The sequence below is a fragment of the Halichoeres trimaculatus genome, unplaced genomic scaffold (assembly GCF_033239565.1).
Source record: "Halichoeres trimaculatus isolate MK-OKI-2021-1 unplaced genomic scaffold, fHalTri1.1 fHalTri1_scaffold_12, whole genome shotgun sequence".
Lineage (NCBI taxonomy): Eukaryota > Metazoa > Chordata > Actinopteri > Labriformes > Labridae > Halichoeres > Halichoeres trimaculatus.
In genome coordinates this window covers 15,694,379-15,722,031 of record NW_027437190.1, presented here as the reverse complement: position 1 = coordinate 15,722,031, position 27,653 = coordinate 15,694,379, and the positions used below count along the sequence as shown (strand labels likewise).

At 42.0% G+C, this 27,653-nt stretch overlaps 1 protein-coding gene across 1 annotated transcript; it reads right to left on the bottom strand.

Annotated features, from left to right (window-relative positions):
- Window positions 1-147: 147 nt before the first annotated feature.
- Window positions 148-27,183, bottom strand: kmt2bb (lysine (K)-specific methyltransferase 2Bb). Its single transcript, XM_074682975.1, has 36 exons — window positions 26,794-27,183; window positions 25,271-25,334; window positions 21,489-25,034; window positions 21,198-21,379; window positions 20,868-20,987; window positions 20,216-20,402; window positions 19,827-20,058; window positions 19,672-19,739; window positions 19,321-19,578; window positions 19,025-19,131; window positions 18,541-18,651; window positions 17,927-18,040; window positions 17,610-17,756; window positions 17,433-17,525; window positions 16,684-16,801; window positions 16,479-16,592; window positions 15,905-16,089; window positions 15,414-15,515; window positions 14,666-14,776; window positions 14,466-14,542; window positions 14,138-14,358; window positions 13,958-14,061; window positions 13,703-13,840; window positions 13,367-13,525; window positions 13,159-13,276; window positions 12,931-13,009; window positions 12,667-12,827; window positions 12,396-12,563; window positions 9,207-12,288; window positions 8,819-8,931; window positions 8,561-8,698; window positions 8,192-8,444; window positions 4,344-4,451; window positions 3,968-4,051; window positions 2,900-3,029; window positions 148-2,815 (listed from the first exon to the last, which is right to left on the bottom strand). The coding sequence occupies exons 1-36, from the start codon at window positions 27,121-27,123 to the stop codon at window positions 2,540-2,542; spliced, it is 11,598 nt and encodes a 3,865-aa protein (XP_074539076.1). The 5' UTR covers window positions 27,124-27,183; the 3' UTR covers window positions 148-2,539.
- Between the last annotated feature and the right edge of the window lie 470 nt (window positions 27,184-27,653).

Here is a 27,653-nt window from a genome sequence, read left to right as displayed (position 1 = left end):
AAAAGCCTATTGTAACATACAGTTTTATTGCTTTACATTACCAATGTATTTTCTACCGTTACCTTTTATAATAAAAATGGAACTGCTGAAACATCTTAACATCTTTATTAAGCAAATGACATTATAAATAAAAAAAGTGCATAGAAAAATTAAACAGGTTTAGAAATATGTATACAAATATTTACAAACTCAAGGTTTATTTGTACATCGTAACAAAGACATAAATTTAAAGATCACATATTTTCTCATTTTTAAGTCTTTTATACACTTACTTTAAAATAACCCTACTTTATATATATAGATTCAGTTATTTATATTTATATTTATGTGTGTATATATAACATACAGCTTCTTTAACAGATTTCTGGGAGAGATGGTCATGATAACTTAAGGTTTTGACTAGTGCTTTGCATCCTTCATTGCAAACACACAGAAAGAGCGACAGACTCACCGACAAACACACCAACATTCACACATACACACTAGTTCTGCAGGACATTAAAACCAAGCCACTCTTAAATTATCATCCTCTCTTTTTGCATCAGTATTCCCAAACATCTGCGTCAAACAGCTGAGGTAGAATCCTTGCAAAGGAGTTGGGAGTGACTCTGCTCTTGTTGTCAGCTGGATGATTGACAAAAGGTTATCTGGGCTCCATCCCAGTGATTGGACATGCAAGAAGAAAAGAGGATTAAGATGAAGAAGACTGAACATGATGGAAAATAGGGTTTTAAGAGAAAGGGGAAACAAAAACAATCAGGTGTTCTGGGAGGCAACAGTGCTCACTTCACTCCTGTGGCTGATTCCAAGACCGTCAGTTATCTACCATTAAAAAAAAGAAAAGAAACAAGGATTCTTTAAAAATACCTGCTTTGGAGCAATCTGTCATGAAGGCATGAACACATGACAGACCTGCCCCTAAAGAAAATTCAAGTAAATTAGTGAAACAAAGGACATAATTTTAAAAGGGGGGGAAAAGGATACATATGGGGGTGATCTTCTGATACACTAGACCGCCACCATTTATACAAAGCACAACCTTTTACCATTAAAAATCAAAATCAAAACATGAATAAATAGAACTACCAATTTGAACAGTGTGAATTAGATTAGTCTTTTCAATGACAGCACTGAACATTGACTAAGAACAACATTAAAGGTCATTATAAGGTGCTGAGTGCGTCTCCCAGCCCCATGACAGAGTGAATGCTTCCTGCAACAGCAACATTTAGAGAAGTCAGTGTTCCCAATGATCCTGGAGCCGCAGCTGAACACACACAGTCAGTGGCGATGCTTTTTACCAGTGCTTTCCCTGATTAAGAGATAAACTAGCAGGTTCAAGAAGATGTAAATAATTTGAATGTTTGATGGTTATTCATGTGCAACTATAGGTTAACAAAGTCTTATTGCAATAGGTAATGCACATCTGCCATGACAGTAATAAAATATATATATTAAAAAAAACTGATATTCACCACAACTCTTCACTTTTGGCTTGGGTAGTGTTTGCTACATACACTGTACATCAAGAAACAAACAAAAGAAAGACATGTCTCTGTCTTTAGAAGTATGACACTGTTTGTTGATGATTTAAACCGTTACTTTACGACACTATTTAAACCTCTACTCAGGTATAGTGCGGCTGAGAATAGCCAACCCATGATGTCAGGTGTGAGACTAAGAAGACACTTTATAGTCTGGTGATCATGAGAGTGCTGCTCGAGTGCATGAATTCAAATAGAAATGGCCTCAGCAGGGTGAATTAACAGCTCAAAAATTCCTGATTTACAGAACATGTTGAATCAACTGACGACTCTAAGGTGTTTTTTTTTTCAAAGCTTAGCACCATGGTTGTTTTGTTATTCATGAAAAAATAAAATCTTAAAAGGAAAAAGAAATATCTACAACAGGAAAAATGTGAAGTTAAAGATAAAACACAAACATAAAGGTTTGGGTAAATGTATGGCTCATTAACTGACCTCAGCGCTGTATGGAGAGGGCTGTAATGTTTCTAACTGGAGGATGGAGCAGTCTTCATTACTAGTGTACCTCAGCCAGAGATCCTCTCCTCAGAAATGAACAAAATATATAGGTTTTTTTTAGCATGATTCAAACAGATAAGGCTTGACGTGTTAATCAGATAAATTCTGTTTGTATTGTCCATATTGAAACGGGAACCCCCTCTCTGCTTTTAACGTCTTGTTCTCATGAATTAAAACCACATCCTCTGCTGTGGTGTTGTTGCTGCGCCAGCTGCACATCTGAACTTTATACAGGCAGAAGTACCTTGCAAGCTCCTCAAGAAACTTTTCAAAAGTTAATGCATTATCTGTGCAGGTTTCCTCCTCTTCTTCTACTCCAATTCAAAAATGGTCAACATTTCACCTCTGCATTCCAAACAATCCTGACCAGTCTCATAGTGGCTTTTCCCTCTGCTGAGCAGACTGCTCACAGCCTCCTCAAGCCCAATCCAGTGCCACCTTAAGTTAAGGCTTACAAGTAAACAGGTTGCTCTTCTTTGTCTCACAAGAAATATGCCTCAGTTCAGGAAACGGCGACATCGCCGGGCCCCACAATTGCAACCAAGTTTGTTGCTGGCGTCCTCAATGGGGAACTTGTAGTCGTAGGTCAGCTCCTCCCCTCTGTAGATCTTCCTCAGGGCAAAGATGACAATGTGCTTCCGACCCTCCACGTTGATCACTCTGGAGTAGCAGTTTGGCTCACAGGAGTGGTTGATGAATCTTGCGGCGTTGCCATGCATGGTTGCATCCACCACGTCAAAGTCATCAATGCGGAACATATAGCAGCCAATCCCCTGAGAGGAAAAAAAACATGTGATACCGTTTCCAACTATACTTAACTTCAATCGCCCAAAGAAAGAAAGAAAAACCTGACTCACCTTGCCATCGTAGTACTTCTCCCTTTTGTCAGTGAGAACTGCCCGGATGACAATGCCAGCGTATTCGATCACCATCTCTCCTGCTTCAATGTTCCTCTTGCAGAACAGACCACGCCCATGGATAGCGGACCTTTAAAATACACACACGAACACACATTAGCACTGAATTTGTTCACAATACTAAGACTCTGTCAAGGTGTGGACTTCTATGCTGGTAGGAGTTCAAATACAGCTTGGGTGAGCAGACATTGTTTAGGGTTAAGAGATAGAAGAGGCTGGAGGTATGAAGTGTAAGTAAGCCTAGTTGATAAAACAGGTAAAACTAAAAATGTTGTGTATTTTAGTTTGTTTCACAGGAGAATGAAATTTATCCATAGACTGTATATTAAATGGATGAAGTCTTCTTGACATCCCCCCCTCTGTTTCTGACAGAGTTTCCAAGCAAATTGTCGATTGGAGCCATTTTGGAATTGGGGCAAGTTTTGAGCCTCCATACCAAAAGCTATAGGGTGACTGCCTGTCAATCAGCTGAGCTGTGCCTCTGATTGGAGAAACTTGCGTTTTCAAATTCTTTTTAACTGCCACGTTAGCAGCAAAAATTTACCCCTATACAGTGTGTCAACAAAGAAATTAGCTATTGACGAAAGACATTTTTTGTACCCGGCTGTAAACACATTTATTTCTGTTGTGAAACTGTCTTTGTGAGCCTCATTTTCCTTTGTCTCATAGAGCAACTACTGTTAGTACATCTGGCTGACAGCTGTTACTGAGACATTCTGTGGTTATTCCAGAGACGCCAGAGGCTTCTCCGTGAGTGTATTTGATTGTGCTGCATTGAACACCAGAATGAGCTACTCCCTGTCTGTGTTAACATCAGGTATGTGAGGGCCCAAAGGAAAGACAGAAAGCAGGACCTTCTGTCACACAGGCTGATCATGTTTTTCTTTCAATACTTCTCTTAATCAAGTTTCTTTTTTAAAAAAACACAATATACCCTAAATCTGACCCTCCAACACAATGATATTTTTAATCAATGCATTTAAATTACTAACATAGTTCTGTGCTCACCTGTACACGCCAACAGCCTCCTTGGATGTCTTTTCCAGATGTCTGAAGCGCATGGCCATGGGCAGTTCCAAACTGGTAGCCCGTCTAACAAAAGAAGCAGATAATAATTCACAAAAAACATCCAGAAGAGCATTATGTCTAAATGGTTATTTACACTGTAGGCATTCTCTCTCTCTCTCTCTCTCACACACACACACACACACACACACACACACACACACACACACACACACACACACACACACACACACACACACACACACACACACACACACACACAGTGTGGGCAGCAAGGTGCTTCTAAAAATGTTATGTTATAAACTTATTTTAACACAGGCAACAAAAAAATTACATGAGTAAATGTGTGAAACCTCACCGTGTTGACTTCAAAAGAACCTCATCCTCCTCATCATCATAAGGCCCAATGTCAGGAAGTTGTCTGTGCTGAGATGCCAGGAAGTTAAATATGTCAAATGTAGATTTCCTGTCAAGAGAAAGTAAAATGATGTTAGACTTTGAAAAATTCACCATCACATTCAAAAAGACAAGGAAAAGTTTTAGTGTTAACCATAACGTGTTATGTTTGCTATCATTATAGACTTTTCTTTAACCAAATAGAACAGGGGAAGTAATAAATGCAGAACAAGTACATGCTGACTGGTGCCACTTTGGTGATGATGCAACAGATTACAGGAATCTAAAAAAGAAGAAAAACTTCTTTCTAGGGTTGTGATTAGCATATGTCAACACAGGCAATTACCAGGAGTGCAGTACATAGTTCACCGCACTAATGCTGACTTTTCACTTGCACTCCAGATTATACAGTATAAACCTTAACTTACATGTGATGTTTCAGTGTAGCATTATCTGCATACTGAGATCATTTGGTTTAAAGATGCCGAAAAATTAGAATAAGAAGTGAAGGACTGTTCTGAGTGTAAAATCTAAATGTCAGACCTTCTGGGACTTTTTTTCTACACCTCTTTGATCTTCTCTGCTTCATATGCACACTTTCTGTTGTCCTTTTTGTGTATTTCGCTTTTACATAAAACCTCTTCATTAGAACAGATTACGTTTGTAACCTAGTTTCATACAAAATAAATAAAACTGTTCAGGGAAGGGCCAGAACATCCTTTTTGTAGAACTTAATTATGTGTCATAGCAGTAAATAGAAGGTTAAACTAAGAATTGGGATGACATTTGTGTAGAAATGGCACCAGATGCTTCTAGTGAAGTTGATACTTCATTGTTTTGCTATAGACAGGGGGGTCTGAGCAACACAGTGCAGTGGCAGGAAAGACAGAAATAGTACCCTTATATGTTTTAAGCTTCAGCTTGAAGTAATAATGGACAATACGTTGCGGTCACAAAAAAAATTGTTGCACATTGAAACACAAATAGTTTGTAAAAGTAGAGATGCACTGATCAGGTCCTGGTATCTGGTAATGGCCCTGAAACGGCCCCTCAAAGCTGGATTGGGTATCAGTGGAAAGGGATCAATCTGAGTTTGACACTAAGGCTGATCTATGATTCAGTCCACAGAGTAAAAAGTTTTACAACTGAATCATCATTTCTGTAAGTTCTGAAGCTTTGTTTTTACTAAATTGCTGTTAAACATTTAAACACTTTTAGTTTAAATAAACACTAACTTCAGTAAATCTATATGTACTTACTTTTTATCTTTTACTCCAAACATTACCAAGCTTATCCCAGAGCAGGGCACGCAGGCTATTATTTAACACTGGTGTCGGATCAGTATTGGTATCGGTCGATACCCAAGGCCCAGGTTACCGTATTGGTATACGTTTTGGGACCAGAAAAGTTGGATCAGTGCATCCTTGTGTAAAAGCCTTGCTAAACCTTATTAAAATGTAGTAAATTGTACCAACAGAAACAGATTATTTTATCTAATTATGATTCTAAATATAATAATAATCATCATAATATAAGTATTCTTTACTTGCTAGTTGAAATGTGCCTAAATTCCCCAGCCATAACAACACACAGCTGCAGTTTCCATTCTCTGCGTCACCTTTTGTAAATACTTACCAGCAGTCTGTTTTACAATGAGTTTTATTATCTTTCACTTCAGGTTTTATAATCACCAAAAATGATCTGTACATCAGTAAGGCAGGCAATGCAGAGAGCAACAATGATCAAGAACTTCAGAAGCAACCAGCTACACTTTCAACAGCAGAACAAAAGAGTTCAACACGAGATGTGGCGCCTCAACCAATGCACTGATAGGAGGGACTTAATGGAGGAGCCCTCTCCCTTGCAGAGCTTCAGTCAGATGCAGTAAATTATCAGACACCAGGGGCAGAGAGCAAAAATCATGGTATGACGATGATCTTGAATGTATAAACTAAAAGCTAAAAGAAAGAAAGCCAAACTCACTTTATGAAGTGAGACATGCAAAAATCAGGCTCATCAAATAGCCCTCGTACTTTTGCCACTGCATCAAATCTAAGTTTGATGCTTCTTACATTACTCTGTATGTTTGCAGTAGTGCTGCACGATTATCGCAATCGCAATGTCAGCACATGCAATTACGTAATCCCAAAAGAGGTGCAATTGTGCAATTATTTTAAAAAAAAAAGTGTAAAAAAATGAACGTGTTTGTGTGAGTGATGTGAGTGTGTCTATGTGTGTGTGTGTGACTGAGTAAGAGAGCAAGCGTGAGATGACTAATCAGTCACTGTTTCAACTGGTCATGTGACTACCTGCCCCCCTGGTACGGCAGCTTAATCAGACAAGATGGAGCACAAAGAAGTAAGTGATGCGCTCAAGGCGAAAAGAAACTCTACCTCTGTTATTTGGTGTTATTTTGGTTACCGGTTGAATGACACAGCAAAAAGATGTAATTTTCAAAACATGCAAAGCAAAAGTGGAATAATGTGCTATTTTGAATAGAAACAAAACAGTACTGTTGTGCTGTACATTGTTGTTTTTATACAGTTAGTTTGGATATTTTGAGAATTATTACACAATTAAAATCCTCAGTAATCCATCTCTGCTTTTTTCTTGATTTTTCTCCATTATAACCAAGCAAGTCTGTAGACTCATGACACAACTTTTTTTTATTAAATCGCAAGCACAATCGCAACATTGTCCACCTAATCGTCAATCGCACCTTTTCCCCAAATCGTGCAGCACTAGTTTGCAGCAATGTGACTAAAAGCAAACAATAAATCCAGCACACAGTGTGAAAATCTCAAGACGTGAGGGCTAAGATGCAACCAAAAAACAAATGAAGCTTAGGGAAAGTTCAGTCAGGAAGACTGGGTGCGCTTCTGTTCCTTCACTCACTCACTCAGTGTGTCTCAAATCGCATACTTCCATACTGTGTACTCAAAATTTTCAAATTGAGTGTACTAAGCATACTACCTACTCACTGGCTTAGTGCGCAAATTTTGAGGGTGTAGTGCTGTCTCAAATCACATACTGCTGAGCGCCATACTTACCGGAGATGACGACATGATGTCGACCTCTTCTTCTTCTACGTCTAATTGTGACCGGCTTCCAGCGCATTTCCGCCAAATACCACCACTATTTGCCAGCAAATTTTCAAAGCCTTTTCAGTAGGATATTAAACACAGCTACCAACACGATCAGCGGTGTAGAGTTTATTAACAGGGGTCGGTGAAGCTGACTGAGGCTACCGAGAGAGCTATGCGGGGCGCTGCAGCAGTTAAAATACATCCACAGATTAAATGTCTGAGTGGTGCTTCTGGTCATGTAGTCACTGTGCAGGGTCACATTGCTTCCGCTTCAATCGTTAGCCAATCATTTCATAGCTGTCAAAGTTCAAATGCCATCTCTTCTGCTTGTCAGCTGTCTTTCAGGCTTGCGTCTCAATCTTCAAGACACAGCCCTCTCAAGACTCTTTCCACCACCACCAGTGTATCGACTCCATCAGGGGATATTCATAATTTATAATGCCTTTGTACCCCCTACATTGATTATTTTGCTCCAAGTTTGATGAGGTCTAACCACCAAACTATCTTTGCATTCATTTATTCATTAAATCTGTTCATAACTCTTTCTGGTGTTTAAGTCTCTCCAGATTAAACTGACTGTAAAACTAACTGTGAAACATGGAGTAACATGAAACTTTTACTGATTTCTGTAACTAGCACTAGAGATGTAGGCCAGAGCAATCTGGTAAGCTTAATATGCATAGCTGTGATTTTTGTACACTGCAGTTGTAATTCTTGTACATACCTAAGGTAAAGCTCAGAGCGTGCGCAGCCACTGGGGTTGACAGGGAGGTCATCCTCCTGACTAAACTGTTTGAAGAAACGGAAGGTATGCCTCTGACAGCGATGGGCTCCTTCAAGTTGCTCCAGTAAAAACATCACTGCATCGTGGACCAGTCCCAGCATACGAGCGCCTGTGATCCTCTGAAATGTCAACGGTCTCAACCGTGCGATTGCCCGTGCCTCCTGCACCCCGTCTATCACTGCTTTCCAGGCCACTGAACGGAGGGTGATACAAAGTATTAATTATTATGATAAAAAATTAACATACCAAGAGAATTATGACAACTCAAAGGAGTTTGAGAGAACTGATTTGAAGAAATTTTAGCCTTACCTTCAATACTGTCTGCCTCTACACTGAAACCATCATCACTGGTTATCTCAAATCTCAAGTGGGGTTGGTCTCTATTGATTGGACCCTTATCATCTTCATCAGGTGACAGAGGTTCATCATCAGATGTAGATGCAGCACCTGAAAAAATGGCCATGATTCATGGTACAAAAATGAACATCTGTTAGGTCTGTCACTCCATGTCACTTCATTGGAATGACCACCAAATAAGCTGAAATAACTGAAATGAGCAGCTACAACTACCAGAATATTTCTTCCAGTCGGTCAGGGTGCTGTGTCCCACTGGCTCCCATCCTTGCTGACTGCTTTGATCTCCCTGACTTCCTGGCGGCATGTAATCCCAAGGCTCTGAACTGAAAAAGGAAAGGACAAAAATGAACCACAATTATGATTTTAATTCTCAATGGTCAAATAAAATACTTCCCTGTAGATAGCAGTTGCTGTTGCATGCGTTTACTTTATCTTGAATCAGCAACTTTGCTAAATGTACTTTTCAAAGCACACTAACAATTTCAGTTATGTATAAGAAGGTTTTGGCCTCTCAGTGGTAATAATTTGTTGTGTTGTTCATTAAGAGAAGCCTGGTAATTTTTCTGATAATGAAGCACTATTTAAAGTGAAATCTTACCCGGAGCTCTCAGAATCACTCATGTGCTCCTCCTTCAGCTCGTCCAGGTTCAGCACTCCTTTCACAGTTGGGGTCTTGATACGAACTCCTGAAGCCCTGCTGGAGATGGTTGGAAAGGTGGGTCTGCGGTGCTCCTCATCCTCGCTGATGGGCTCTGGTTTCAGGAAGTCAACCTTAGATTTCTTAGTGACGATGCGGTCAGAAAGCGAAGACACTCGCTTCATACGGACGTGGGTGCGAGGGCGAGATGCTGGAGCCTGTGCTGGTGTTTGTGTTGGTGGTGGACTGCAAGGCAACGCTGGGGGTTCCGGTTCAATAAGAAGGCCGGGTGGAAGAACCAGTGAGGTGGGGCTTAGGGTTCGAAGCCCGCTCCACTTGGGGGTGTAGTTACTAGCCATTGCTTGATTGATGATTGCTTGAGCACTTTCAGCAGGGGTCATGGGTGGAGTCTCAGATGACAGAGTGGACTGCCCTGAGTTCTTGGAGGACTTGGATTTTCTGCTTGCATTTGACTCTTTCTTCTTCTTTGTTTTTTTCACTTCAGCACCTTCATCTTTTGGTGTTTTAGCGCTTTTTCTTGGCTTCTTTGTGTTGATGGAAGCCACTGTGCCACTGCTGTTGTGAGTCAGCAGCTGTGTTATCGTGGTGGGGTTCTGAGCTACAGGTGTCACTGGTGGAGGACCTGCTGTAGCTACATTGGCACCAGGCAGTGGAGAGCCCATGTTACCAGCTGCTGCCAGTGTGGCTGACAGTGCGTTGCTTTGCAAAAGGCTGGCGATCTGGGTGACACAGTTGAAGGAAGGAGAGTTAGGGGTGGGGAGCTGAAAGGTGTTGCTCTCTGGGTTTTTCACAAAGATCTGCCCGAGACGGTTGACCAGTAGGACATGAGGAGTGGGGTCCACATTTGGGCCTCCCACCTCCTTCACAGTAAGGATAGCATGCCCAGGTAAAGCTGGATGCACAACTGGCTGTTGTGGTTCTGGCGTGGGTTGGGGTGTAGAGAAGTTGATTGAGATTGTGTGACCGGATGAAGCATCCTTCTGCAGCGATGAAGAGCTGTAACCATTCAAGATCACAGGGGTTGAGGTGGTTTGGACTGGCGTTTGAGCAACAGAATACTGCATCGGAATTCCTGAAAGAGGCGGTATCGATGCAGAGGAGGAAACGATTGTGACGCCTGCAGGACCCAATGGCTGTGTTTGAGTGGAGATTACAGGTAGAGAGATGGTTCTACAAGCTCCTGTGGGGAAACCTGCGCCTGCTGTTGCTGATAACACTGGATCATTATGTGGGGTAACATTTAGCAGTGTTTGAGTCATGTCACCGACGGGAGTGAGGGTGGTTAGTTTGGTGGACAAAGGCTCTGTGGAGTGGAAGGTGGTTGAGTCTTCTGGTGTTACTGGCTGAAGGGTAATACTTGTAGGAGGAAGAGGGTGACCAATGCTTGGAATACATGAAAACATCTGCAGCGAGTCTCCGAGGACTTGAGGGGGATTTTGCCCGTCTGTGGAAACTAAAGGGGAGGGCTGAAGGAGATCTAACAGGCCCTGACTTTTTTCTGCAGAATTTACAGAAGAGGGTCCCTCTGTTGTCATGTGGTTCATGTGTAACACAGCAGACCCCTCAGATGACACAAAATGGCTACTGACGGGCTCCGAGCTCAGGGGTTTGCTTGTGTTGGTCTTTTGGGGTCCAAGGGATGTTTCCTCAAACAAAGGAATCATCTTGGTCATATTCGGAGCTGACACCTGTCTCTCACGAACAAGAGGTGTCTCAGAGACAGATTCTGAATTGGGATCCTGGAATACCTTCTCTGACAATGGTTTCTCAGGCACCTCTGAGAGTGTGTTGGGCAGGGTATCACAAACTGAAGCAGGAAGCACAGTTTCCTGATTCACAACATGACGATCAGATGTTTCCTCTGTGGGTGTTGAATTTCTTGACCTATGAGGCTCTTGAGATGAACTATCAGTAGGATTCCTGCTGGCTGCTGATGTTTTATCATCCGATGGTGACTCCAGAGAGAGACTCTGTACACCCTGTTTATCGACTGACTTTTCCAATTCAGGGTAATTTTTGTTGTTAAGGTTTTTGGCTGGACGAGAACCCTCAACTTTCTGAGAGTCATCATTGGTGAGCATACTTGCATCGCTCTCTGTCCCATCATCCACCCCATCTAGCTGGGCTAAAGGCCGCGATGAAGGTGAGGAGGGGGACTTGGAATGATCTTTTGAACCAGGGCAGCTGACTATTGTCCGTGAGAAGTCAAAATAATGCTCCATATCATCATCCGAGGAGGTGTTACCAAGGTCATCCCTAGCTGAAGCTGCAGATCGTGGAAGACTGGCAACGAGACTCTTTCTCTTGTGTACCTCTGGAGGTTTTCCCCAAAAGTCCTCCTGATCATCGCCTTCCACCACAATCTGCCCCCCACAGTTCATGGCCACGCCTTCATTGAGAAGCGTCTCTTCAATCTCCAGTTCTGTCCTCATCTCATGGCCTAGACACATGCTGGGATCCTTGTGAAAAGAGCCATAGGGGAAATCTTCCTCACCTTTCTGTTGGACTAAGTCCTCCTGGGGTGATGTACCGTTGGCTGGAGAGACGTCTTCAGGCTCTGGTGAAGCTAGGAAATTGTGAGGCACCTCTACAGAATCTGGCTGGCTGAGATCAAATGACAGGCGATTTCGGGGGAGATGTACCGATGAAGAGAACGACAGACCTGTAGAGGAAAAGCCTCCTGCACTGTCCTGCCAGGGAGACTGAGGGAAGAAAGACGAGGTACAATGGGTCATTGTATTTCCAGAGCATCGGACCGAGGAAGCGCTTCTACCTCCGACTTGCCGGGACGATGGGGGATTCATTAGGCTGTCAGTAGCAGTGGGTGGAAAAAGTGGAGAGGGGGGATGGGATGATTTTCCAGCACGGAGTGCGACTGGTCCACTTAGAGGACCCAAATGAGGTGGGGACATGTGACTGTGGGGGCCTGTGGTCTGTGTGTGTGGGCTGTGGCGACGAACCCTTCGAGTCTCCTCAAGATCACTTATGGTTAGGATGTGGTGGGGTTTCATCTGGGCTAGTCCTACAACGAAATCAGAATAATGCAAAGATCAAACACTTGAGTATTTCTTATTGCATCAAAAAATTGTAGAGATTTTAAACAATTCTTAAGAGAAAATGGAATTTTACCTGGTGATGGCAGAGGTCTCGACATTCCTCCAGCTGGTCTCCTGGTTTGGGGATAGCTGGGAATCTTTGGCCTTGCACCATGATCTGATTTGGCTGGAGGTCCTGGGACACAGGCTTCCTCCATTGGGTTTTGGGACTCTGTTATATCAGTCTCTCGGGTTTCAGATTCTGCGGAGTTAGACAATAGGTTGAATAAATCTGCCTCATCTTAATCAATGTGAAGTAAAACACTACCTGTGTGTCTACAGTTTTTAAGTGGAAAAACACACACCAGGCAGTGGACAGGGGCTGTGAGCGATGGTCTGGTTGTCTCCTTGGTAAGGCATCTCCTCCACAGGCTTTTCAGGGACAACAGGCCGGACCTCTTGAATCTTGCACGTATATTTGCAACGGCGCATTGGATTAACTGTACTCCAGTACCAACGAGAACACCTTAGGGAGGACAAGAAAGTTTCAACGGAGACTCGTTTTCTCTTCAAAAACATGTTTTTTATTCAAATGTATTTTCAAAAGATGAACCAAAACAGAAACTTACTGAAAGCCCACGGGACACAGTTTTCCTTTGTTAGCTGACAGTTCAGAAAGCATCCCCAGTTTGTCGATCTGAAGGGAACCTGTATAGACAATATTGACACAACTTATTAGTATTCTCTCCCTGTGTGTCTAAAGGAAGAGTGCAATTTTGTCCATCAGCCATATTTAATACACATTCAAGTGATGAACAGCTCAGTAATTCATAGGAACTATGCTGGAAAAGACTTACCAATCATAACGTTTATTAATTCTGGTTCAAGCCCAGTCAAGAACTTCCGACGCAGGCTGATCCCCTCAAAATCCACATACACTCTGCGGTTCACTTCGAATTCTTGACCAGTTATCATCTGCACCACAAAAAGGAGCCAGTGATGTTACAATCCAGAATTACAAACCTTTAAAACCAGTATGGTTAGCACCAAGTTGGTGGACATTACCCTGCCACTAATGAGATGTCTGTGCTTGTAGCAGTAAACCTTCTTGTCATCCTGGAACACACAGTGGCGGGAGCGGGCGCACATGAAGTGGTAGTTACTTTGACAAGATGTCAGGCAGCAGCCCACTGTGGCACCGGTCTGGTTGCAGCGCTCACATCGCTACAAGGTTGGATTGATTGGGAGAACAATATTAGTGTCAATAGAATACATCAATACAAATTCTGAAAGAATAAAATAAATAAAATATTTTATAGAGATGACTCTCTAATTGAACTTAGTTGTTAAAAATACATTTCATTCAAGGTGAATTCAAGGTAGAGCAGATAAACAACCAACCATCAGGCGCCCCCTTGTGACAGCACTGTGCACATGTAGAAGAGACCCGTTGTCTTCTTCAAACACCTCAGCTGACCACAGACAGCAGTTCACATGAGCCCACTCATTCTGGCCCAAAAACAGCAACCTTCCTGCTTCCTGTGGCACAACACAAAGAAACCTCATGTGATAACAATCATTCTCATTACAAGATGTTAACACCCCTTCTGTTTAAAATAAGAATGTATATCGTTTGTGAAAAAATACAAAGCTTACGTTTGGTTTAAGGTCTCCATATTTTTGGCACAAAGAACACTGTCTCACATCATCCTTCGACCACCCAGTGTCTAAATCAGCTTTCGAAAGACGGCCTCTCCTCCCTGTGTAAAAACATTCTTAAGTACCTCTGATAGTTGTTAAACAGGGATAGGATTTTTCTCTGATTGGAGGCATTACCTTTGAATTTGAGCCTCACAGCTCTGCTAGTATAGAAGTGGTTCCTTGTTGGCTCTCCAGAAATCGGGGAAACAGGCTCCTCTTCCTTTACATCCAAGCCTTGTTCATTGTCCTCTTGCATGAGCCCCAGAGGAGCCGCTGAGGAGAGCTCCTCTCTCTCCTGCCACTGCGCATAAACATGCTCGGTTGTAGGGGGATGAACAGCATGGGACAGCATACCCCTATTCAGGAACAAAACATGGTTTTCACAACTCCACACAGTTCTTCTGTATCTTCACAACTGTTGAATTTATGTGCAATATGATAAAAAACAGTAAAAACCACTTACACAGGCAAATCTTTGGTACAAGGGTTCCACACCTTTGGGTCTTGACTGTTGAACCAGTTAAATACCTCCTCAAGAAGCTACAGAGACAAATCATAAAATTATAAACATAGACTGCATTTTACTTCATTTTTCAGTTTTTCTAGCACTCATTTGGTAGAAATAAAAAAAAACTACTACAGACATTTCTTAGTAACATTCACCTTTAAGTAGTAGGAGCGCGCCAAGGCAGTGGGTCTCTGTTCCTCTGGAAGATCCTCCTCTTGTTCGAGCCTCTTTCGCACCACCTGAACCACATCTTCATGGAACATTTTCTGTTAAAAGGAAACAAAAACATTGTGTAATGATCATTAGCACTGCAGTTCGTTCATTTACTTTCAACTTAGATGCTATGAGTCCAAAAACTGAATCAAGAACTACTGGATGCAATCATCACATTTAGCATCAGGTGGGAGCCTAATTTTTGATTGTCCTAAAACATACATAGAGAATAATTTTAAACTTCAAGATATATTTTTTAGGATATTTTATCATTTTGGCTCCCTAGCTTCCTCCGTCTTTGAATTTCTTGCATATCAGAAAGTCATGCATGGCCAATGTTTTTATCTTAATTCTGAAGAAAAATAGAAATTTGGTTAATTATTTATTAAAAAAATCTCCATGTCCAACATTTACAGGATCCAATTTCATATATGAGAGTCTTGGGTTTTATTTATGTTTTGGCAAAGGAAGCTATTTGAAGATCTCATTTAAGCTTTGGGATGTTTTGCCTTTTTCCTCACATCTCATCTGGCATTGTTTAGCGAAATCTATCAGATTAGCCATGAATATAATCTATTACACAAATCATCTTTGTTGAAGCTGTTTTTAAACTGATAAAAAAATTGTTACACACCATGTGGGATGAAAACAACAGGTACTCGGACAGTTAAGAGATGGTCATTTACTCACCAGTGTGGTATAAAGGCCTTTGTCAAACTTCTTGCCAACAGCTCTGAGGTCACAGGCAGGCTGTCCTTCTACTCCACTGTCACGATCTACTGACTTTTCACACTGCAGCAGAGACCAAAACATAGTTGACACACTGAGTATGAAACAAACAATGTACAAGTTTCTGTCCAAAGCTATGGCATCCGATATAAATTAAATGTAGGAGTGTATTACCGTTAGTATTATATGCCTGGGTATTAAGTGTTAATTTCTATATAAGATAACACCAGAGTGAGAACAAAAAGGGATTTTTTGAGGTGCAACTCACAAATGGCTCCTATAGGGTTTGCAGAGGAACTGTATAGAGTCTAAAAAAAGACAACTCTATTCCTTCTCTAAAGTGTTGGCTTTACATCAATTCAAGCTGTGGTTGTGGGGTTCTGTTCTATATACACAACACATACTTGATTCATTTGTCAAAAAGAGAAATTCATTTGTTAAAACAAGCTTACCTGTGAGCAGGTAACAAGATGCTGGGTGAGCGTTGAGGACAGCAAGCAAGCGAGCACCTTTTCCACTCCAGACCTGAGCTCAATGTTGAGCAGCTCTCTCCAGGCACTGGGCTGAGTCACACTGCACGGCCGACATGAATACACTACACTCTCTGGCAAGCTAGACAGGATCTCATACAGCTCATCTGAAAGAGTTTCACAAGAAGACAGGAAATTTAGCTGTGAAAAGTTTCCTAATTTACATCTCCTTAAATAATCAGATTAATACAACATACTTTTTTTTCTGAGAAAAAAAAACAACAGCAAAACCCTTTCACTTGTGGCCACATTAATGTAAAGTGAGATGAATTATAAGGATTTGAAGAACAGTGTATATAGCATCAATTGTTAATAAATATCGCTTTATCAAAGGTACAGGTTTGTTTAGATTAAGACCTCAAATTTAACATCTGTAATTTCATCATGTGATTTGGTTTGACAGGAATTCACTGGTGTTGCGAAAAAAGTCTGTTATGCTTTCTCTTTTTGTTACTTTTTTTGTCTTTATGCTGTAGTTTTGTTTTTAAATAACCACCTGTTAGATCTTCACACTTGGCATGTACCCAGTGGTTACAGGTTCCACATTGCATCATCTGACTGTCGTAGTCACTGTCCTCGTAGCACTTAAAGCAGATTGGACAGTAGTTACCTGATAGGAGAACAAAGGATTAAGAAAATATTATCATCCAACATACTTGTACATAAATTATATCCCAATCTGTATCGGGTTGGATCCTCACCAAGTTCATAGAGCTTTGAGCAGTCAGGACAGAGTCCTTTATCGTGGTTCCAGTCAGTGTCCCAACTCTTCCCTGGAGTTACGCCACAGCTTTTGCACCTGATGCATGTCACACAAACCTGCACAGAAACCTTCATGTAAGGACCAGCAATCAATGAAAGGATGTAAGAGAACTCAGCACTCTTATAGCATGGTTTTTACTTCATGGCTGGAGCTATGCTGTCACAGGCCTGCATAGCTCTGTTCCCAAGCAGAAGCTGAGGCACGTAGACTGGCATGCCCAGTCTCAAAAACATTGTGTTGAAATGTCTTGGACTGCAAGTCCTGGGATGGTCTGCTGGGTATTATGGGATTCACATATCTGGAATTGCTGTATATTAGCCATGGACTTCATGTACCACAAAGTCACCCCCCTTCTCTTCCTTGCAACATTTGCATCATGATCAACTGCTGCTCAGGATTTATCAGTTCCAACCCTGGCATCATTTGCTCTGATAATATTCTCAGGGTCACAATAGTTCCCTTCGCAGAGTGTGAGAGAGTGCAGCTAGACAAAACTAGTGATACGACCACCATAGAAACCACATGGCCAACAGGCATTTGGGCAGAGTATTGCAGAGCAATGCAGACACTCTGACACACAAGTTCTTACAAAGAGATAGGCCACTGCAGTGTAGCTGAATGCAGAAGTATAAACCAGACTTAAGAGTAACAAACAAAGAGAATTTCTCATAAGAGACACATCCATACCCAAGCTTTCCTCTTCTTGTTTTGTTTCGGGTAGTTTGGCCCCAGACAGGAGGCGTGATAACAGTTCTGGCATCGCTCACACTCCAACAGTGGCTGAGGGAGGGAAACAAATATGAACGCTCAATATCTCAACTACATCGATGAGATATAAAACAAATGTAGTCTTGTCTGTTGTACCTTTAGTTGCTTGTTTCTCCGTCCACACACATGGCAAAATTTGCAGCGACGACAGCACCAGTTTTCCTTGTTCTCCTCTGAGGGGCGCTCGGCTGGTTCAAGGCAAAACAGGTGGAAAGGCTCACAGCACACTTGGCAATACAGCATCTGCAGAATTTAATTAAGAGAAACAATCTATTCACACTCTATTCAACATTTTGTTTCACTACAACACAACCCTAAGGACCTTCAATACAATGAGGTTAAGAATATTCTAAGATAGCATGAAATCAAAAATCTATTTTAATTTGAAAAAGCAAAATGTATAAAGCAGTGACCTCTTGTTGTCCTTTACTAGCACAAAGGAAGCAGACGTAGGGAGGCATCAATGGAGCAGAGGTCAGTATACTCAAACCGCCCATATTCCACACATTCTCCAAGGTACAGTCCTCCTAGGAATAAAAAAAAAAGAGTGAACATGACAAAATCTTACAGTTACAACACATCCCAGTAGTTACCAGGATGACACAATTGGGAAAAAAAATACAATGTGCACATATTCTTTCACATCATGATGTTGTTGTTCCAGAGAAGTGAGAAGAGGTTCAAAGTTTAGTCAAGGTTAACAGTTTAGATGACATGTCATTTTTCATTTAGCTCACAACAGTGACATCTAGTGGCCAAAAAGTGTTACATCAACAGCTGATTAACTAGCTTAAATTTAGGTGTGACTCCAACTCTCAGATAAAAAAATTATTAAAAAAAAAAAAAAAAAAAGTAACAACTGATTTAATATGTTGAATTTCAAAGACCAAATCATATTTCATCACACAGATGTCTTGTTTTCCAGAGTGGGTGTCACCAAAAGGAGATTTATGGCTGTTGTAACCACTGGATGTTGTTTTTAATGTGTTGGTATCACAACACAAGAGAGTTATAACAAGTGGCGTACCTTGAAATCAACTCTGATTTTGTGAGTAGGTTTAGATGACTCAACATCTCTCTCCTCAAAGCCATGGGCCAGGGCTGCCAGGACACTGGGGGGAGTCTGCTCCAAAGGACCCTGAGGGAATTGTGACATGGCATTGTTTGTTTAATCCCATGTAGTCTGGACAAGAACTGGAAATAAAAATTTTGCTACTACCAAGTGTGATTTTAATTTGGATCAATGGTATGGCATTTTTAGACAGCACTGTTACAAAAGGAAACACTGAGTTAGGTGGTCAGCAATCTAATGTCAAAAACTGCAATGGCGGAAAATGAACACAACTGAGACGAAGTGGCATAATGAAAGTCTACAACCATGACAGTATGTTACTGATTAAAGCAACACAAGGTGTCAATACAGACCTTTTAAATGACACTAGCTGTGATAGAGCTTATCAAATGTAACGTACAAACAAAACTGCAATGACAAGATAGTCTGAAATAACCACCTTCTCAGGTTTACGACGGCCAGATGGTACACGGTGTGAGCTGGACTTTCGATGCCTGATTTCATCATCTGAAATATCTCCAAGGAAGCCATCAAGTGACACAAAATCTACAGAAGACAAGAAAAGACAGTTATAAATCATTTTGAGACACATTAGTTACCCTCTACTCTCACTTCCTAAAAACTGAACAGTCTAAGCAGCATGTTGGGAATCATGTGTAAGCCCAGATTCATTATTGTCAGTTGTAAAAGCACACACAACATCGATTTGATCTGTTACCCAGCATAAAAATGTACCTTGACTAAAACGAGGCCCACCACCTCTTCTCCTGGCTGGTGAAGCAGAGTTTTGGACAGCCTTGTCATCGAGATCAGAATCGTAGTCCACTAGGTCGAAGTAGACTCTTGGTTTCACAACTCGCTTTGGCTGCTTCCGCACTGAGGGACTGCTGCCATCACCATGAAGACCAGATGGTGAGTCTGCAGCCCCATCGTTCCCTTCGTCATTACTCGAATGACCCCCACTGGGAGAGGAACGCCGTCGCTTAGAGGAGCCTAGAAGAAAAGAGGTTTGTAAGGAGCTGGTATGGCTCATTTTTAAAATGTTTTGCAGAAAAATGATGCTTGCTTCAAAAAAATGAAATGTACTTTTGGGTGCTGTTCTCCCACTCAGTCTCCGAGCCTTTCTCTCTTCAATTTGGTCACATCTCTTGTACCTTAGGGAAAAAAAACATGTTCATCAATATTTTTGATATCAGTAATCACCATGTCTAAAATAAATAATTAAGAACGGGTAAACTTACACACAACACTGTCGTTTGGTATTGGGACCACCAAACTTAGGTTTGTCTAGGCAGTTCATGCACCTGCCACAGTCATCCTCAGTGTTGCAGCCTTTGCAAACTCCACACCTGCGAGAGCGATAACCAAAGGGCCCCAGCCCTTTCCGCTTCACAAAACTTGTTGGCTTTTTGACCTTGGTGACCTTTTGATCAGAGAGGCCAGGGCTGTCTGACTCAGAAGGAGATCCTACATCTGCAAAATAACAACATTCACCCATATTTTTGTTAGACTCAACTTGTGCATTTTCATTCTTTTGTATTCTCCAATATTTTAAATGACTTTATTTAAACTATGAGACACTTCATCAGCATGTAACTTCAACTTAGTCTGCTGATCATCTAAAATTTACCTTTAGTGATGTCTGAGGGGGAGATGCCGGTTCTTTCATGTAGAGGCAAGGCGCTTAGCCTGGGAATATCATCCGGTACCAAGGCCCGGGGCTGCCCCAGCACCACAGAGGCAGCACGGCAGACATGTTTGATACGTGGACCCCCTGCTCTACGGAACTCCTGGCACAGCGGAGAGATGAGCTGGGGCTGTCAAGACAAAAAAGACATTTTTCAAGCTAAGGATCAAACAGGGACGTGCAAGATGAAGCTGGAACTGACATGAGGCAATGACGCTGTCAGGCTTTTCAATACACCAATCTCCTTTTATCCCTTTTATCTCCTGCTATTGATCAGGAGTTCACATAGCAACACAATGGCTGATGCAAAAAATTAAAAATTGACGTAAATGATGTGAAAATCAAAAAACACAGACAAAGCCAATCTGCTTATGCACAGACATCAACCACATCCTTTGAATATGATAACATGCCTTGCATTGCTATTAACAGCACGTCAAATGTTGATGTGCTAAGACTATTTATGTACCAGCAGTGCGTGTAGGTTGGTTATTAAAAACTAAACTAGCATCAATTTTTTTTTAATTATCAAAACAGAACAATAGGCTCAGCTCTGATTGACTTGTACTTTAGACACCCAGGTTAGTGCACTTACTTGTCCTTGAAGAGGCTCTGTTTTCACTGGTACAGCAGCATCAGGCTGAACTCTCTGCTTCCTCCTGTGTCTTTTGGAGGACACATCCCGTGACCGGGCACCAGTTGAGCCAGACAACAGCTGTAGTATAAATAGGTTTTAAAAAAAAGTTATTAAACACAGCACAATGGAGCTACAAAACTGTTGTCATGTCACTTTTCATTGGCAATAACAGGGTTATAAGGGGTTTTCTCCACCTATAGTGAATCATATGACGAAGAATTTATGAGTCAACAAATAATTAACAGTCCAAAACAAGAGAGCATTTGATTTCAGTGATCATGATCTTACCCCCGATGACTTAAGCTGTTTCTGCTGGTCGATCTTAATGAGCTGGACCTTGGCTTTCCTGAGCAGATTGAACATTCTTTTATTTGCACCAGTGAGGCGCGCCCTTTGTGAAGCTCCTTTCTCCACAGATCCCGGATAATCGCCTTCACCTGCCCCTGGGGTCTGTTCTGACTGCAGTTCTCCTGTAGACACAAAGTCATACACACTTATTTCCCTTCCACTAAGTGTGCTCTAAAGCCATCGTAGCTTAGCATGAGGGAAAAGAGTGGTTGTGTATCATTTTATTCTCACCTGAGGGAATTTGGGCACCGTCTTTCCCTGAAACATCCTCCTCTTTGTCGTGCCGAGTTGTAAGGGACTTGGATTTCATGGTCCTTACGCACACAGAAACCTTTCTCACCACTCCAGGGGAATCAAGGTCCTCTATCTTAAGCTTGGATTTGCTCTTTTCTGTGTTCGTATTCCTCTGCCTAAGGCTGATGCTCATGGCCTCGTCATCAAGTCCTTCAGCTAAATCTACGGGAGGTTGGGGAGCCTTGCTGACACAATCTGTCTCTGATGTGGTTTTGCTTTTGGGGAGGCCGGTGTGCGTCTTATTTAGCTTTTGATAGATCTTTAGGTGAGCCATTTGTTTATTAAACTTGGAGGTGCTTTTCTTCTTCTGGGTATCCAGGGAGTCAGTAGATAGTACAGTGGGCTTATCAGCTGGTGTAGATAAAAACAGGTCCTCACATTTGCTCTCTAGGGTTTTGTCCAGTGTAAACATTTCCTCACTGGAGTCCTCTGGCAGATGCCACTTGAAACCGGAGTTCTTCATAACAGACTTCTTCTTTTCAACAAGGCTGCTTTTTCTTTCAGAAAACAGGCTGTCTGGCAAATCAATGTCGTCATCCAGGTCCTGAGCTGAAAACAGATCTACATCCAATTGAGCTTCACTCAATATGTCCTCCTCATCAACCGGCAGGATAGGAGATATTGGCCTGCTCGACCCATCATCTCGCTTCTTTCCCGGACGCACTTGAAAGCCGAGCTGTAAACCCTTCTTTGGGGAGTGTCTTCGAGGCAACACAGACATTCCTGCATCATCCATGAACCTTTGTGGGGTCTTGATTACTCGTGAGGATCTGGCACTTACAACAGGCATGATGAAATGTTTAATGTTTTTTATAAACTTGGATTTGCCGGGCTGGGTGTCCACGGCATCTGGTCGTCCAGCGTCCACTAATGTGTCTGATTCTTCCTGCTTTAAACTATCGCTGTCCAGCCCCATTTCTAGTAGTTCAGATATGAGCTTAGCTTGTGGTTTCGCCCTTTTTGACCCAATAAAATCCAGCCCTGTGTGCTTCTTTTTGTATCTTTTCTGTACTCCAATGAGTTTGGGACCTGGGGTTGGTGCATCGTCAGCCAGTGGAGTTGAAATGTCACTATCTACCTGTGCAATGCTGGGGCTTTTTTCAGCTGTTTTAAGTGGTGCAAATTTCCCATCTCTGCTCCTGTGTTTGTGTTTCTGACGCTGCCCAATCAGACTTTTACGCCTTTTTTTCACTTTCTTTTGAGACTTCTTTTGTAGGCACAATGTTTTTGGATCACTGACTGAACTCTCCAACACAACAGATTGCTGACTGTCTATCAACTGAATGTCTGTTTCCTCTTTAACTGGTGGCTGTTTCTGCTCTTCTTCCATCGACACTATGTCCTGTTTTGCCTCAGATTGGGTGCATTCTTGTGTTTCTGACTGATTTTCCTCTGCTACTGAAGGCAGAAGAGCTTCCTTCAGAACAGGCTTTGTGACAGTAGTTTCAATGGTAGCGAACTCTGTCACTACAGCAGTAATGGGAGAAACTACAGCCTTCTTCTTCTTCTTCTGAAGAGACTTCTTCTTCATTACTTTATTATTTCTACATCTTTTAGCTTTAGAAGGCACAGGGGATGGTTTAGCCTCTTTCATCTCTGGTTCTACCTTATCCTCCACTTTCTGTGGAGGAACCTCAACCAGAACCAGTGACGCAACATCAGCAATTTCTGAGGAGTCCTGAGTAGGAACTTCAGAAGAGTGTAAAGTTGTCACTTGTGTTGAGTCCTCTACTGAAAGCAGACTGTCATTTATAGGAAGACCATGTGAACTGGAATCTTCGGTTGAAGCCTGAGTAGAATCCTCAATGTGCACCATGGCAGTCACTCCTTCCAATGGACTTTTTCTTTGCCTCTTTTTTTGAGTGGTACCTGGTTTTGGAATGACAGATTTAGTCTGTGGGGAATCTAGGCTCGGTGTCCTCCTTCTCAATCTCCTAGTTGGTGTGACTTCTGCATTCAGACATGAGGCTTTTTCCTCACTAACTTCGCTGACATCTTTTGGAACATCCTCCTTTTTTTCAGGCACAGGACTAACTTGCTGTATAAGGAATGAAGGCTTTGAGCTTTTGTGTTTACCGGGAGAGGAGACCTTTTTAATCTGAAGAGGTGGGACTTTACCACAATCAGATATTTCTTGCAGAGGATTTTCATTTATTTGTTCTACCTCCTTTTCCACCAGTAAAGATGACTTTTCCTCTGGGAACACATCAGTCATCTTTTGAGCATCCTTTTCCTTATCCTCCTTGCTTATACTCTCTTGAGGAGCTGAGGTATCCAGTTTAGACTTTTTATCCATTCCCTTTAAGCCCCTTCTTGCAGTGGTATCACAAACAGCCAACTGATCCGCTTTGCTGTCAGTCTTCTCCGTTACTTTGACTGGGTTTTTTGAAACTTGTGTTGGACTTTGCTTCACCAATGTAAGAGTCCAGATAAATTTTCTCCGCTTTTTCTTTCGAGTCGAGTTCTTCCCACTGTCCTGTGCATCATATTTGGGGTTTCTGATCTTTAGCAACTTTAAACTTGGGACCCTCATTTCCTCTTTTTTCAAGGTCAAGCCATCACTGGACTTTCCAGCAGAACTACCTGTCTCTGTGGATGGTGGGTCTTGGGTTTCTGGCACTGTGACATCCTTATTTAGTCTTTTGCTTTGCCTTCGTCGTTCACTTTTTGCAGGTGGTTTTGCCTTGACAATTTTTTTAGAAATTTCATCAGCAGACTCAGTCAAAATCTTATCATTTTTGTTCAGACTTTCTGGTTTAGCTGCATTGCCTGAGACTTTTTTAGAGAGAGGGGTAGTGCCTTTACGTCTCCTCCGAGTCAATGGTTGATTAATATCTGGACTTCGCTTTGTCAAAATTTCCTTTCGCTTTAAAGTCTTTGCATTTGTTTTTGGCTCAACAGTCCCTCTATCATTTGCAGCTTCAAACTGATCTTCTGATTTTTTTCCTTCTGACATCTGGTCATCAACCACAGCTTTGGCTGTTGTTTGGCAGACAGGCTCTGTCTTTGAGGCAGATCTCCCCCGGCGTCTTGCAGGTAAAGTCCCTCCTCCTTTGTCTTCAGTGCCATGTACATCCTCTGAGGGTTCACTTTTTAATTTGACGTGAGCACTTGAAATCTGGTCACCCTGAATATCCTTGGCTTTAGGCTCATCCTGAATTCCTTTCTTCTTCAAATTCCTTGCAGATTTTGAATGAGGCTCCTTAACAGTTTTCACCTTCTTTTTGGCCACCAACTTTATAGTAATCCTTGGTGCTGCTGATGAAGCTCCGCTTTTAGCGGAGTGACGACTCATAGTGCCTTTTCCTCTTGGACCTTTCCTGCAGTCCATTCCAGGCTCTGTTCCGTCAGAAAAGCCTTTTATTTCCTCCAAAAATGTAGCATCTTTTGCAGGGTCCAGTGGGGTAATAGCTGCTTTCACTGCTGGAATTTTAGGCGGTGGCTTCTCAGTCTGTCGTTTTGACTTCGTGTTAACTGCATTACCTGAAAGTTTTGATGAAAAAATTAATTAATTAATTAATCAATAAATTAAATTATATATCTATATTATACTCTTACATGTACAAAGGCTTGTACAATTTGCAATCTTTTCTTCAACTGAATGCAAAGCTGTGATTAAAAAGAAAAATGCTTTATTAATGTTTTCCTGCTTTATCCAGACTCAAACCATGTGTTGCTCACAAATCACACCAGCTCTGTACTGTTTTTTTTTTCTTTACCTTTGGAAGGGTTTTGTCCTTTGGAGACTTTTCTTTCAGCTTCAAATCCCCTAAAGTCATCTCCCTAGAAAAAAAGAAGAAGTTATTAACAATAAAAACATTGGAAAACCACCCCACTAGAGACAACTACAATAAAATATATAAGAACAATAATATTTAGTTTAAATCCTGTATTTTCACATTATGCTGTGAAATATCTGCTGCATAAAGCAGTATGACTAAATACACTTTGTCTTAAAGTGTTTGTTATGGGGAACAGATATATGTCATACACAGTGGTAATTTACTAACCCATTTCTGTCGAAATGCATGTTTATCTTAGCATATGGGATGAATGTCTGTCATGCAACAACAGTAACAAAACATTGTATATGCGGTCATGCACAAAAACACCAATAAAACACAACGGACAATTGCTTTCATTCTCTCCACATTCAAACCAAGTCTTATCAATAACTTTCTCTTCGTTTTAAGTTTACCACAGAAATACCTGCGTTGCTAATAATCAATTACGCTTTCGTCCAATTGGAATAATAATATCACTACTTGACAATCTTTACTATGTTCAAAACTTGGGCAGTTGGTCAAACACCTACACTGCCTACAAATACTGTACGGAAGGGTCCGTAATTTTATCTCCCTCCGAGTAGCGATACTGAACATCTCTCTAGTGCTTACAGCGGTGACTTAACAGCATTCAAACAGCTCTACTGTGTTACATCACTAATAGACATCAATGCCTGCAGGTGTAGTTAACAATATTGCAAGGGAGGTTTCCAGGTCTTATAACAAGGGTGCAACTGACATTGGCACACACTCTGTACCACCATTTAAACCCGTTGTGCTCTGTAGCACAAGATAGCAATTAGCCATCCTTCCTCTTTAGCCCACCTTCTGTCTGCTTGCTGCTGTCAGAAGGTGCCTCGCCAAAATGAAAACTTCAATAAAAAGAGAACCCCAAGTGCAGCAAGTACACTTGTGGGCTCTGGTGAGATTTGTGGGTGCTGACTAATATAATGCAGCAAGGAAGACAACTCAGCCCGCATCTGGACCCCGTATAAAAACAGTTAGCAGTTAGCCGTTAGCCTTCCCGTTCTTTGTGTTCGCTGTAAGTTAGCTGCTAGTCTGGCCTGATACTAAGCGGGCCAGAAATGAAATGATAACGATATGTGTTTACAAATTGTCGTACTCATTCATTCACTGACTCTTTAGAGAGATTTTGCATCTAGTCTTATAATTTCACTAAGATGAACAGCTGCGGGGAAGTGCTTCACAACTCAAAGTGCCATGCTACTGTTGTGAAGTGGTATTTTACGTTACGACAGTTGTGAGCTGCACTGTGCAAAGAGAGGTTAGCATGTAACGCTAGCCCACCAAGCTTGAAGCTAAAGTTAACACTAGCCTAGCGAAAGGATGTTGACATTTCTCCAAGGCACTGTCCAGTCACACGGCTGTGAGCAGCACACATTCTCGCATGTTTAACGATCACACAAAATAAGAAAAGATGAAATAAAGATACTAACTCCTGGTTCGGTTTGGGACCTCACCTCTTCACTCCCACTAGAGCTGTATCCAGCCTGGCCAAGGACCTTGTGGCTTGCCTCTATCCCGAGTAAGCGCAAGTGAGACTGGTCTTCGTTTAACGATAGGACCAGGTTTGCGGGCCTTGGCCCTCCGTTAGTCACATCGTCAGCTTCTAAGCCCGATCGCCCGAGTTGCCAGCGCTTCTCGGAACGCAAACGACTGCGTGACGACCAAGGCCGACCAGGGAAACGACCTCTGGCCGTAGCGGTTCCACCTTGGCCTCCTACGGCAGCCGCGGTTGCTGATCCGCATCCCGCTGCCGCCATCATTGCTTCAACAACAACACACACCGATGGCTAGCAGTTCGAGGAGAGACAAGAGGGAAGGCGCGAGATGGGAGGGGGGAGCCGCGATGCCTCAAGGGAAAGTGAGTTTTTTTTGGCCATGCTCCGACGGGAGGATAAAGTAGGTCGGTTGACCTCTAGTGGTGATAGTGGGTTTCGTCAGCTGTCCATTCAGAAATGTACATTTATCTCAGATAAATTACAGAATGGGCTATAATTCAGAAAATGTTAACTGAATTAAAGTCTGGACATTTATTTAGATTACATTTTTCGCCTTGTTCTCCTTGAGGGTACATTATAACGAGAATTCTGAAAAGTGAGGGAATAAAAGATGACCGACAGAGGATTAAAGAGTTCAGCAGTCTAGACTAACGCACTCCACTAATCCCCTCGTCCTCTGTGGGTGGATTAGCTACAGAACAACTATAGATCTTGTGATGAGGATTGTTTTTACCAACCGCTGTCTTGTGGGCTCAAACCCGATACTTTCCTACTTTTCCCGTAGTTGCTTTTTA

Bases quoted from the DNA above. Each gene is read 5' to 3' on its own strand.
- kmt2bb (XM_074682975.1), bottom strand. From the start codon at position 27,123: ATGATGGCGGCAGCGGGATGCGGATCAGCAACCGCGGCTGCCGTAGGA. The intron at 18,652-19,024 runs GTGGTTATTTCA...CAATTCCCTCAG, and splicing joins GCCGTCGTAAACCTGAGAAG to GGTCCTTTGGAGCAGACTCC. The intron at 2,816-2,899 runs GTGAGTCAGGTT...TTTTCCTCTCAG, and splicing joins AGAAGTACTACGATGGCAAG to GGGATTGGCTGCTATATGTT.